Source organism: Chinchilla lanigera, unplaced genomic scaffold, assembly GCF_000276665.1.
Source record: "Chinchilla lanigera isolate Chin_1 unplaced genomic scaffold, ChiLan1.0 scaffold00054, whole genome shotgun sequence".
NCBI classification, from domain to species: domain Eukaryota; kingdom Metazoa; phylum Chordata; class Mammalia; order Rodentia; family Chinchillidae; genus Chinchilla; species Chinchilla lanigera.
Window position 1 is genome coordinate 5,879,621 of NW_004955455.1, and position 14,090 is coordinate 5,893,710.

At 42.1% G+C, this 14,090-nt stretch overlaps 1 protein-coding gene across 15 annotated transcripts in view; it reads left to right on the top strand.

Moving 5' to 3' along the window:
* The first annotated feature begins 2,010 nt into the window (after nt 1-2,010).
* The window catches only part of Depdc5 (DEP domain containing 5), a 123,884-nt gene continuing 111,804 nt past the window's right edge, over nt 2,011-14,090 (top strand). For 12 of the 15 annotated variants that reach the window (XM_005396338.2, XM_013520348.1, XM_013520350.1 and 9 more), the window contains exons 1-7: nt 2,071-2,242; nt 2,919-3,034; nt 6,646-6,733; nt 7,392-7,438; nt 10,389-10,474; nt 11,857-11,940; nt 13,242-13,291. In XM_005396338.2, the coding sequence (XP_005396395.1) occupies nt 2,977-3,034; nt 6,646-6,733; nt 7,392-7,438; nt 10,389-10,474; nt 11,857-11,940; nt 13,242-13,291 (413 nt within the window). In that variant the 5' untranslated portion in view covers nt 2,071-2,242; nt 2,919-2,976. The other 3 variants (XM_013520345.1, XM_005396337.2, XM_013520346.1) reach the window with 3 other exon arrangements.

The following is a 14,090-nucleotide window of genomic DNA, read 5'->3' on the forward strand; positions in this document are numbered from 1 at the left end:
TGTGTGTGTGTGTGTGTGTGTGTGTGTGTGTTACTGGGAAGAAGCCCAGGTAGAACACAGGGCTTAGTGTATACTAGGCAACTTATTCTACCACTTAGCTACATCCCCAGCCCTCCTCTCAGTTTTTTTGTTTTTTTGAGACAGGGCCTGGCTAAGTTCCCTAAACTGGCTTCCAAATGTGCAATTCCTCCCACTTTACTCTTCCAAGTACAAATAAACCCCTGATTTACAATGGAGCTCCTTTCTGGGACAATGTTTCTAAATTGGACTAGTTTGTAAGTCGGATAAAGTGAGTCTGACATATCTTTGCTCCAAATATACAATGTTAAGCTCTTCCTCTTGCTTCTGAACATCCTGGGCTCTGACTGAGCACTGTACTACTGTACCCTACTGCACTGTGCAGTAAACACACAACAGCACATCTGTGACTGTATCCAGCAGACACGAGATACTTCAGTGATTTGTACCCAACGCTAAAGTTGGTAAGTAGTGGACTCACTTGTAGTTAAGATTACAGGGTGCACCACCACAGCGGCCCTGTATGATTTTTCTTTTCTTTGCTGTGCTGGAGATCTAATTCAGGGCCTCCGGTATGCCAGGTCGGGCCAGTATTCTACCGCTGAGTTACGTCCTCTCCGGTTTTCTTGAAAATTTTCACAAGCCTGGTGCCTTCCTGTCTGCAGTCTCAACTACCAGGCAGGTCAAGGCAAGAGGACTGCTTCAACCTAGGAGTTCTGGGCCAGCCTAGGAATCTCACTGTGAAGTCATTTCAAAAAAGGGTGGGGGGGCTGCAGATATAGCACATAGCTCAGAGGTACAGCATTTGCCTGGCATTTACGAAACCTTGGATTTAATACCCAGTACAAAAAATACTGGTTCTCACCATTACTTAATACATTACTCACCATTACTTAATAAACTACTTAACTTGGCACAAATTCTAATTAAAATCATGTTTAAGGAAGTTTTTGCTTGTTTTGCTACACGGGTCCCCTTGGCTCATACCCAAGTCTCCCACTGGTCCACCCAACTTCTTTCTGCCAATACTCATACAGGTTCCTGAAAACCGTAAGAAATTGGAGCAGCTTGGGTTAAAGCTGTTAAGAAATTAAAACAAGGTGCTGCAATGGGCTGGAAGTAGGAGTGTTATTTAGATTTAGTAGTCATTGTGATTAAACGTCGAGTAATGGTTTGATATGACATATGGATTTCAGTTATAAAAAGACCCCGCTGTCCGTGTTGGTGCACCCCTGTAATCACAGCACTCTCAAGAGGCTGAGGCCGGAGGATTCTAGGTTTGAGTCCTGTCTGAGCAATTTGGCGACGTATTAGGATCTTGTCTCAAAATAAAAAACAAAGGGTCAGGGTGTAGCGGTAGAGTGCTTGCCCGGTACTTAGGCGAGGCATTGGTTTGGACTCCCAGCACCGAGGCGATAAAGAAAAGGCTTCCGACTTCAGGCTCGGTTTCCGACCAGGGAAATTCAATAGTATTGGCTACCTAATAGGTAGTTACAACTACCCAAGTCTGTGAAGTCGCGTTATTATTAACCTTAGGAGTAAAGATCGTCTTCTGGGGCTTGGGTTTGCAAAGACCCGCAAAGTGATACTTCCCGGTAGGAGCCCTCACCGTTAAGTCTCACGTGCTCAGACCTTCGCATTTTATAACAGTTCCATAAACTTTCTTTTGCGCCTCTCGAGAGCGCAGTGAAGCCAGGAGAGCGTCATTAACTTCGTTCGTACACAAGGAGACAGCTCAGGAACAGGGTAGGCTCGCCCAGTTTGTTCTACCGGGATCGATCGCCACGTCGGAAACGAACCTCCTAGGTACTACGTTCTAATCTCCTCCCAGCGGAACGCGGCCATCCGGCCACCTGGCGGGAAACGCCAGCCCGAGGTCAGAGCGAGAGGCCGCACGCGATGCCCCGCCCCCGGCGCGAGCCCCGGATGAGGAAGTGGCGCGGCCACCGAGATGCGGCGGAGGCTCGGCGAGAGCGGCCCGGGGCGCGGGGGCGGGAAAGGGGCGGGGTCCCGGGGCGGAGCCGCGGGAGCTGCGCGGGTTCTCAGGTGAGCCCTACGCGGTGGGGGCTGGCCCGGCGGCGTCTGGAACTCAGGGTGGGCAGCGGCGCCCGCCGGTGGGGCCGGCGGCGCTTAGGTTAGGGGTGCAGAGGAGGCCCCGGGTAGCTGCCGAGAGTCCGGCCCTCTCCTCCCCGGCCCGAGACCGGACGGGGCTCCGGAGCGGAGGGTGAGTGGAGCCGCTCGCCTTGGGATGCAGCTTGAAGGGGGGAGGTCTGTGGCCCAGATTCGCGTTCCGACTCAGTCTTCAGCCCGCTCTGTGACCTTGGACAAGTCTCTCTCCCTCTCTGATCCCTGGCGGTGGCGTGAAGGCGTGAGGGTCAGCGGAGAGTTGGTGCAGATGGAGGGTCGGCGTAGGAAACCTCTGTCTTCCTCCTGTTTGTATTGGCTCTTTCCAGATGTTTGGTGACGCTTGAATTGTGAGAGTGCCCCGAAGTTGCTGAGTGACCTTGGTGAAGTCCCTTGTATTGGCTTTCACTTCCCTCATCTACAAATGGAATAGATTAGCCTCTTAAGATCGCTGTAATGTTTGTGTTTTACTGGTGTAGCTGGAGACCAGGTAATGAGTGCCTCATTCACTTACAAGGCTTCCCTTTAGGGAGGAGGTAGGATATCTTTTTCGAAGTTTGGCGAGACCCCTGCCCCAATTCCCCTTAGTTCCTGGATTCTGTGGTTCTTTGTTCTGCCGCTCTTCTTGTAATTGGGAGAGTGTTTTCATCCTACCATTGGGCCCGCCACCTCTCAACTATGCAACACAGGTGTGGTCACTGACCTAAAATCAAAGCCAAGGCGGGGGTGGGGGCGAAGTTCTACATTCTAGCTTTTTTTGTCTGTTTCAATGGCAGGGACAAGATGACCTCTCTATCCCAAGGCTGGAACAGTTGAAGGCAACTACACAACAAGATGAGAACAACAAAGGTCTACAAACTTGTCATCCACAAAAAAGGATTTGGGGGCAGTGGTCAGTATTGATTGGTTTTGCGTGTGTGTGTGTGCGCGCGCAAGTCGCTTGAAGTTCTGATGTGTCCAGAGACTTGAAAATTATTCAGCAACTCATGACAATCTAAGCTAGACAGGCAACTTCAGTGAGTGAAGCAGGGTTATAAAATAGCAACAAAGAGGATAGAGTTTGAGAGCACAGACACTTTCTAAAAGCATTTGCATTCAGGCTTTTAAGGAACATTGTTGCCTTCTGTGTTCACTACCCTTCATTTGTTTGTGTTTATTTTTTGCTGTGTGTGTGAATTTTCATGCTGTACTACTTTGGGAGATAAAGGAACTAAAGTGTTATTTCACTTTTTACATTCAGTGAGAGAGATATTTCATGTATGTGCGTAGAACGGGTATGATCAAAGCAAGCACCTTTGCCTAGGGTTAGGAGGAAGAGGCAGGATGCTGCATGCTGCTGTGCACTAAAGCAGAATCCCTATGCCTGTTCTGCCTCCCGCTTTTTCTGATCTGGGGCAAGCCCCTCGTTTACCTGATCTGCAAATTCAATGGTTTTGAAACAGTTTGTCTTAGCTTCTGGAACTCCATAAGTCTGTAGAATAGGAGGTAATAGTATGATTTTTTTATTTTGTAAAGTAATAATTTTCTCTGTTGTTTTAACAACCTTATTTACTTCAGAAATTAGAATTAACACAACATTTTTTAGTTTATGTTGTTTATTGCAGTGCTGGGGATCAAACTTGGGGCCTCAAGCTTGCATCCTACCACTGAGGTATACCGCAAGCCCAGAAATTATATTTTATTATGAATTTACTGCTGTGTTATACACATGTAAGCCTCTGGAGGGCAGAGACTGGCAAAAAGAGACTATGTCAGGTATGGTGGCACACAGCTGTAGTCCCATCACTCAGGAGGCTGAGGCAGGAGGATTGTTACAAGTTTAAGTCCATACTGGACTGTATAATAAGAGCCTAACTCCAAAACAAAAACAAAAACAAAAACAAGAACAAACCCATAAAAGTAAAAAAGAAAAATAGTGTTTAAATCATAGGATGTTAGGAAGCTTCATTAAGATGACAATGTAAAAGCATTTAGCAGAGTTCCAGGCTCATGTTCAATAAATGAAGCCATTATAATTACCAGGCCGAAGATTTACCAAATATGGCTAAATTTGAAACACAACTTCTGCTAAATTGCAGTCTATTGTTAATGTGTTTTGTGTGCTATTGATGTTACCTAAACATTTGCGTAGAAGAACAGATAACTATTGAATAGAGAACAGAAATAACTGTGGCAGAGGAAGCCAGGCATGGTGACACGTCTATAATTCCAGCACTCAGGAGGCTGGAGCAGAAGAATCGCTGTGAGTTTAAGGCCATCCTGGAGTACATGGTGATTTCAAGGCCTGCCTGAAATATACAGACCCAGCCTCAAAAAACCAACAAAATGAAACAAATAAAAAAAACTTGGCTGAAAACATAACTGAAGGATGCTGTGTATGTGGCTATATTCAACACATACAAGTCCATGTTGTCATGTGTATAGGACAAATGAAACTAAGTGATGTACCTGGGACTATAAATTTTGGGTTTTTGTTGTTGTTGTTGTTGTTTTGTTTTTTTTTGGTACTGGGAGTAGAACTCAGGACCTCACACTTGCAAGGCAGGTGCGGTGCTGCTGAGCTATATCCCAAGCCCCGGGATTATAAATTTGAATACAGCCAGTAAAGCTGAGCATGGTGTTGCATGCCTATAATCCCAGCTCTCTGGGAAGTTGAGGCAGGAGGATCACAAGTTTGACCCTAACCTTAGGGAGTATAGTGACTTAGCAAGATCCTGTCTCAAAAAATAAAGAAAGAGCTGGGGGTGTAGCTCAGTGTGAAGGCCCTGGGTTCAATCCCTAGTACAGTACTGTTAGACAACAAAACAAAAGGAAACAACAACTAGTAAGTGTTTATTAGGTATATATGTATAGCAAACACAAAGATTATGAGTATGACAAAGTCTCTTATTCCTAAGGAGCTTTCACACAAATTAGACAAACAATGCAAATAGGAGATGATAAAACTGGTCAAAATATGTGCTCAGGGAGTGTAATTCAGACTGGAAGGTAGGGGAAGCTTTACAGAGCTACACTTAAAATGGTCAATGGAAACATATCAAATAAAATTGGGGATTAACCCAGTGCTTTACTTTACTAGCCAGAATTTTTGTTGAATATGTTTGTATTTGAAATCTTTGTTTGCTTGAGGTTTTGAGATGATTGTCTCACTTCGTAGTGTAGGCTGGCCTGGAACTCACTATATAGCCCATGCTGGCCTTGAACTTTGGCGATTCTCCTGCCTCAGCCTCTCAACTGCTAGAATTATAGGCATGAGCCACCATGCCCAGCTTGTATTTAAAATCTTTCTCTTTTTTTTTTTTTGTCTTTTTGATAGAGGTCTTGCTGTGTAGTTCAGGCTGGCTTTGAGCTCACTTGTAGCCCAGGCTGGCCTTGAACTTGCAACGATCCTCTTGCAGTTGTGTTCTACCATGCCAAGCTGTATTTAAAATCTTGATATACTTATTTTTTCATGGTGTTATCATAATTAAAGGTGATGTAATTCTCTCTAATCTAAAATAGCAGTATAGTTATTGTGTCTTAGGGTTTTGAGGTTTGTTTGGTGCTATGGATTAAAGTCAGGGTGTTTTTGCTTTTAAGCATGTGCTCTGCCCTCCAGCCCTCACTCCCTGTATTTTCAGGGTCCTTTCTAAACTCTAATGTGAACTGATATCTGAAGTTGTTCCCTGACCAGATACAGCTCTTCAGAGTCCAGGCCTTTTTATGTGGCTTAATGTTTATAACTCGTGAGATTTAAGTAGAAGGATTCCTGGTTATATAGTTACTAGCTGTTGTCCCTTAGGCAAGCCAGTTTATTTCCCATTTATTTCTTCGCTCCCATTATTACCACAGATTTACTGTCAGTGTCACATCATGACAGCGTTTAGGGAAATTCTTTGAATACTGATTGTGCTGTATCTGTGGGACTCTGGCTGTTTTGATCCTGGTATATGCCAGATCAATGATACTTGAAGGCATAAAGGCCTTTCTTAGAGACCTCATTCCCAGAAACCATGGGTTGCTTTTTCTTGGGTGCAGCGGGATAGTAGAAAGAGCACAAGCTCTGGACAAAGGTTGTTGAGTCCTGTCTGGTTCATCTACTCACTAGCTCAGTACCTGGATACCTGTGCAAATGCTTTAATCATTCTAAACTTGAAAATGGAACCTTAGGGGCTGAGGGTACAGCTCAGTGGTATAGCACTCCCATGAGTTCAGTTTGCAGCACTGAAAACAAAAACAACAACAACAACAACAAACTCAAAATGGAACCTCAGTAATACCACAAAAATAAATTGAAAAGAAAAAGGAACCACATCTGTGATACCGGATAGTAATATCAACCTGAAAAGGCGCACAGTGTACCCGTCATACTCATGAATGTGTTTTTTTACTTGATGTTTTCACTTTTTTTTTTGAGGGGGTGGGACGTGGGTGTGCTGGAGATGGAACCTGGGCCTTGCACATGCAGAGCACACATTGTACGGTAGTGCGTTTTCTACTTGAGATCATTGAATTGTCTTTCAGATGATGAACTCGTTGTGAACCCCAAAGTGTTTCCTCACATCAAGCTTGGAGACATTGTGGAAATTGCTCACCCGAACGATGAATACAGGTGAGCATCTTCTTAAGATCAAGGGAACTGAATAGCTTGCAGTTTTCAGACGATATTTGGTCTAAGAGGGTTGAAGGGCAAGATAACTTTTGGTTTAAAAAAATGCATATGTACTTTTTAGAAGTTTGCCCACCTTCCCTGCCTTCCTTTGTGTTTGTTCTTTTGTAACAACTTTTTGCTATATAGTCCAGGCTGGCCTTGAGCTTGCTATGGTAGCTGAGGCTGGCCTCAAACTCCCAGTCTTCCTGTCTCAACTTCCTTAGTGTTGGAATTACAGGTGTGCGCTACTGCATCTCACCTTTCTTTATGTTTTTGTTTTTGTTTTTCTTCTGGTACCAGGGATCGAACTCACAACCTTGCGCTTGCCAGGCAGGCGTTGTGCCGCTGAGCTAAATCCCCAGCCCCATTTTTTATTTTCTTTGTTTTTGTTTTTGTTTTTACCTTTCTTTATTTTTTAAAGCTGAAATGATAACTCTGAAAAGTTGTTACATTTATCCATTTCTTCTGCATGTGCAGTTTCTTTATTTCTAAGAGAGGATTCCCCCGTTGTGCTGCAGCTTACAGTATGTCCAAAGTGATGTTTGCCTTTTTGGGGTGGGAAGTGAGCTGAGGAATTACTGTTTACAGTCTCCCACATCTTTGTTGCTTTGTATTCCAGCCCTCTGCTTTTACAAGTTAAGTCACTTAAAGAAGATTTACAGAAAGGTATGGATTACATCTCTCTTGTCTGGGATTTTTGTATTTACTGTCTCAGAAACTATAAAAACTTCATAAACTTAGGATATGAAAGCAAGTACTTTTGTAACAGCAAGCAGAAATACCAAAACGACACACAGGATTTGGAGGCAGATTTATTAGTTCCTGTTACACTTTCATGTCAAATTAGTACTTTCTTATGAAATTGTGTTCTCTCTTATTTATTTATTTATGTATTTATGTACTTATTTTTGAGACAAGGTCTTGTAATACAGTTCAGGCTGGCCTTGAGCTCACTTTATAGCCCAGGCTGGTCTTGAACTCGCAATGATCCTCCTGCCTCAGCCTCCTGAATGCTGGGATTACGGGCATGCGCCACCATGCCCAGCTGTGTTCTCTTTTAAAACAACATGTCAGATGTCAAAACTACCAAAGAATCTCATTTGTCAGCATGTTTAGGGCATTGAAGAAACTATATTTAGCACCAGGAGAAAGGTTAATCTCACTATGAAAAAGCAAGTTTTTTAAAGTATTATATTTTTTTCACAAAGCATTTAAGTGCCTAAGACAGGTGTGGTAGAGCACACTTATAACCAAAGCACTCTGGGAAGTTAAGGCATAAAAGATTCCAAGTTTGAGCCCAGCCTGGGAAACTTAATGAGATCCATCTCAAAATGCAAAGTAAAAAAGTGTGGGGATGTAGCTTAATGTAAAGGCTCTGGGTTCAGTCCTTAGTACCAGAAAAAAAAAGTGTCTACTTTGACTTAGATAGGAACATAGAAGAAGCATATATCGATGATTATCCCACTTGTGCAAACACTATAATGGGAACTCTTTTTGGTACTTGTGATTGAACCAAGGACAAGCACTATACCACTGAATTACATCCCTAGCTCCCTGCCCCTTTTTTTGGTACCAGAAATTAAATTCGGGACCTTGTGCTTGCCAGGCAGGAACTTGTGCCATTGAGCTATATTCCTGGCCCATACATCCCTAGCCCATACATCCCTAGCCTTTAAAAAAATATTTTTTTGGTACCAGGAATCAAACTCAGGACCTTGTGCTTGACAGGCAGGTGCTGTGCCGCTGAGCTACATCCCCAGCCAAAAATTTTTTTAAACCTGGGTGTGGTAGCATACCCCTGCAATCCTAGCACTTGGGAGGCTGAAACAGGAGGATGGTGAGAGCTAGGCCTACCTGGACTACACAGCAAGACTGATATGGTTTATACTTAGATGTGCCCCGAGAGCTCCATGTGCTCAGAGGTAGGGCGTTTGGAAGATGACTGCATATGGGGCAGTGTAGCTGTCTTGCTGTTAGGAGGTTGGGCCTGATTGCAAGAGGTCAGTCCCTGGCTGCCATGAGGTGAGAGGCTTCTGTTCTGCTGTGCTCTCTGCCCTGCTGCTGCTTTGGAGCTGGCAGACCACGGATTGTAAATGTGAGCCAAGTAAACCTTTTCTCCTTTATGTTGTAGGTGTCAGTTATTTTGTCCCAGCACTGACAAAGTGACTAAGAAAGATTCTGTCTCAAGACTCACGCCCCCTTTTTTAAAATTTTTTTTTTATTTTTTTAATTTTTTAAACACCCCCCCCCCCCTTTTTTTTGAGATAGGATCTTGCTAAATTGCCCAGGCTGGTCTGCAACTGGCAGTCTTTCTGTCTCAGCCTCCTGAGTAGCTGAGATTATAAGTGTTCACCACTACACATGGCTTGTACTAGGAATTTTTTGTAGCACTTTATCCTCCAAACCGATTTTTAGTAAAATTAGTTTCTTTGAAACTGTACTCAGTGGAGCCAGAGGTGGTGATTCTACTTACTCATTTTGGTCTCCTTTTTTGAGATTGGGGTCACTCTGTGTTGCCCAGGTTGCCCTTGTTCTCTTGGGTTCAAGTGATCCTCCTGCCTTAGCCTCCTGAGTAGTTGGGACTGTAGGTACATGCTACTGTACCCAGCTCCTTATTCATTCTGGGTTGAAATCCTCTTTCTTTTCCTCTAATGGCTATGCCATGCTGCCCAAGGAACCAATATGTTGATAGTAAATAAGGTAACTCCTTAAATGGTACTTTAGAGAAGAAAGTTCTATTGTTCTAAAGGACCTTGATGTCAACTATTCATATTCAGCCACTCAATATTTCAAATTAATGGGAACACATTGTGTAAAACCCAAATCCTGAGTGTATCTTCCACACCCCATTTCCTGCCCTTGCTTATGTTTCTAATTTAATAGGCTAACCACCACTGATATACTTTGTTCTAAAAAAAAAAAAGAATCTCTTCTGAATTTTTACAAGTTTTTGAAATTTTTTGTGTCCCTCACTTATCCTCTTTTTGGGTGCTGCAGGTTGAACTCAGACACATAATCTCTACATCCGAGCCCCCTCCCGCCTGCCTTCCCTCCCACCCTCCCTCACTTCCTTCCTTTCTTTCACAGTGGCAAAGTTTATTTGAAAAAGTAAGATGAAGAGTGAGAGAGAAACTGGCTCTGCACAACAAGCTTGGGCCAAGTAAAAGAGGAAAAAGCAAGATAAAAGAACACCCGGGAGAAAACAGGGCAGGCCGTTGTGAGGAAAAGCGGAGAACTGTTTACATTTAAAGCTCTTGGGAAAAAAAGAACATGTCTTCCCCATGGCAAACGATCAGTCGTTTTGCTTGTTTAATGTCTGTATTTTTATAGATTAGAATGTATTCACCTACTTTTTTCTTGTTTTTCTTTTTCTCACAGTTCTGTGGATTGAACGCAGGGCCTTCACACTGAGATACATTCCCAGCCCTTTTTATTTTTTATTTTGAGATAGGATCTTGCTAAGTCACCAAGCTGCCCAGGCTAGGCTCAAACTTGTGATTCTCCTGCCTCAGCTTCCCACACTGCTAGGATTACAGACATGCACTTGTGTGTCAGCTTTACCTGTTTTTTAAAAATGAATTATCTGATTGACATTTTTTTTTTTACTTGGTTTCAGAAACTATCAGTGTGGACCAGACTGTAACTCAAGTGTTCCGGCTAAGACCTTATCAAGATGTCTATGTAAATGTTGTGGACCCTAAGGTATGTCTTCTGGACTTGAATATTTTTTTGAAATGATTAGCACCATTCCTTAAGCGTAAGTCACTGAGGAAATAATGAATTACTTAAGCATAATGTTAGACTACTAAATAATGGTCTTGTATATGTTGCTTAGATTATGGGTTGTGTATTACTCCCCCTTTGTTATTAATTTGTCCTAATAAGATTCTGAATATGAAACTGTATGTATAATTTTCAATTAAAATACTAAAATTTCTTTATGTATTCTCTTTTTTCTTCATTAAGTGTACTATAATAGGTAAAAAATAATTGTCCAGAAGGTATTATTGACATTATCTTGGGAAATAAAATATACTGCTCAATTCATCTGCCACAATCAAGACCAAAACAAGGGTACAGTGGTCATGTTGTGCTGTGCTCCTAGCTGCTAAAGAGACTGAGGCAGCTGAATGGCTTGAGGCTAGGAGGGTTTTTTTGGTTTGTTTTTTTGAGATAGAATCTTTCATTTTGTAGTGTGTGCTGGCCTTGAAGTCACTAGGTAGCCCAGCTTGAACTCAGGGTGATCCTCCTGCCTGAGCCCCCACATGCTGGGAGTACAGGTGTGCACCACCATGCACAGCTGAGCCTAAGAGTTTTAAGGCCAGTTTGGCAGCATATGGAACCCCTCCACACCAAAAAAAAAAAAAAAGTAGCTCACAGAAACATGCTATTAGTGGTCTTTTTTATTTTTCTGGAGACAGGGTCTTGCTATTCTGGTCTCAAACTCCTTCTTCCTCCCTCTCTTAGATGCTGAGATTACATGCCTGGCAGTACTATGATTTTTTGCCCTGCATTTGATACAACTGTTGTGGGGTCTTCTGTAGACCTACCACCCTTACTTGCAAGCCTTTCAGTTGGTTTTTGTTTTGTTTGGGGATGTTTTCTTGCTATATGGTCCAGGTGGCCTTGAACTTGATCTGTAGATCAGGCTGGCCTCAAACTCAATCCTTTTGCCTCAGGCCATTGAGTGGTAGGCTTGCAGGCCATGATGCCAGGCTTGCAAGCTACTTTTGGTAGGATATATGTATATGTTGTTTGTTTGTTAAGATTGTGTTTTTTTTTTTTTTTTCTTTCTAAGCAAATGGGTATTAAACCCAGGTCCTTCATATGGAACTACATCTTCCGAACTTTTTAATTGTTTATTTTGAGACAGCGTCTCTCTAAATTGCCTGAAGTGAGGCTTGAACTTGTGATCTTCTTGCCTTAGCCTCCCAGAGTGCTGGGATTACTGGCATGCATCATCACACCCGGAGCTTCCAGTAGTTGTATTGCAAGCAGTTTGTATTTCTTCTACATTTGGTGGGCTTTATCTATAGAGTATGACACAATGATATAGAGAGATGTGTTTTCATTATCCCTTTTAGGATGTGACCCTTGACCTAGTAGAACTAACTTTTAAGGATCAGTATATCGGCCGTGGGGATATGTGGCGACTAAAGAAAAGTTTGGTAAGATGTAATTAAAAAAAAAACTTTATTACCTTTTCCATTATATGAATCATCTTTGTTTATCATCAAGAGGTTTATAAAATCTAGTAAGAAGAGTGTAAAATCATCTCTGAATCCAGGATCTGTAGGCAAGTTTAAAAAATTTTTTTGACCATTCACTTTCACTGAGTATGCTTTTATTTCTTTTTTTCTTTTTTTAAAATTAGTACATGTTTGCAGTAGATTCATTCATTCTGGGTAGTTAGTACATGTACTTGACACATCTTAATTCGTTTTACATCCCCTTTTCCCCTCCCCCTCCCCCTGTAGACTATTATTATAAACATCTTACGTGTGCTCTTCCATCCTTTTGCCAGTTGTTCTTGAGCTTTGTTTTTGTTTACTGTTAGAGATGTTTATTCTGCATTTTAGGTTTGAATGGAAAATTATACTGTTACTTTATAATTGAAGGGGACTTTAGATTTCGGATTGTCATTTGATACCATTTGCTCCTCATACTGCCTCCTCATGGAGTAGTATTTTTGTCCCCAACTTATAGATGTGAAAACAGACCAAGAAGTTAAGGGATTACCTAAAGCTAGATAGCTGGTAGGCAGATGACACTGAGCCAGAACCAGATCTTACAACTTCTGGATAAGATTGTTTTGCTGTACTTTCTTTCTACTTTCCTTCCTCACTTATTTTTGTTTTTTGGTGCTGGGGATCAAACCCAGGTCCTTGTATACTCCAGGCAAGTGCTCTGCCACTGACCTACAACCCTGACCCTTTTTATTTATTTTTAATGGATATTTTCCTCTTAGTTTATCAGAAATGTGAGGTGATACTGAAGTTTTGCATATTATGAAACAAATTATAGGTACAATTTCCACATAAGGCATATGTTTGGAAAAAAATATTTGCTTAGGATATGGTGTTGCTCAGTGGTAAAGTGTTTGCCTAGCATGCTTGAGGCCCCAGGGTTTAATCTCTAGCACTGCAAAAAAAAAAAAAGTTGGTATGATGGTGCGTTGCTATAGTCCCACCTATGTGGGAGACTAAAAGCAGAAAGATTGCTTAAGGCAAGAGTTTATAACCAGCCTGGGCAATACAGTAAACCCCTCTCTCAAGAGAAAAAAAAAGTGAGAAATAAACTGTACTACATTTAAATGAATAAACACATTATACCTGCCCCAGCAAGTTTTCCTTTGGTGTAAGGCTGTCACTCCTGTGCTGATTGAATATTGGTTGTTAGAAGAGATTGGGAAACCAAGAGATCTTGTTTGACTTTTCATGGCTTTGAATCTCCGTATATCTTCCCTTAGGTCAGCACATGTGCCTATATCACCCAGAAGGTGGAATTTGCTGGTATTAGGTAAGTAATATATCACTGTTGACCTATCAGCTAGTAAATAGAAGTGGGATCTAGTGTAGGGACTGGACTCCTTAAGATATTTGAGGCATGGATATTTATATAGTAAAATATATAAGAGCTTAAAAGATATTGGTGATCCAGGATTGCTGTGAGTTCGGGGCCAACCTAACTATATAACAGGACCCTGTCTCAAAAAAACCAAAACCAAACCCAGAAACACTGTAGTGTTGTAGCACAAAGAAAAACCAAAATGCATGACAGTGTTTTTTAGACTAACGGAAGAAGTTGTTGAAGTCACTTAGTCTGTGATACAAGAAGTGTAGACTCATATAATTTGCAACTATAAGAAAACTTTCATTAACTTTTTTTTTTTTTTTTTGAGATGGTGGCTTGGTAAGTTACTTAGGCAATTTTCCCAGGCCGGTAGTTTGCAATCCTGCTACCTTAGCCTCCCAGGTAACTGGGATTAAAGGTACTTACCCTGTGGCTGGCCTCAGATGAACGTATTTAATCAAGTTTTCTCATTTTATAGATTAGAAAATACACTTAGAGATAAAAGATGATTTACATAGTTTTGATTTATTGCCCCAACTATATTTTTTTTCCTCTTTTTTTTATAGTGAGACAGGGTCTCACTATGTAGTACAGGATGGCCTTGAACTTGCTTATGTAGCCCAGGCTGGCCTTGAACTTGTGGTGATCCTCCTGCCTTAGCCTGCTGAGTCCTGGGATTACAGGAGTGGGTCACCATGTCTGGCAAACACAAAGCATTTGCTACAGGCATGTGCTACCATGTCTG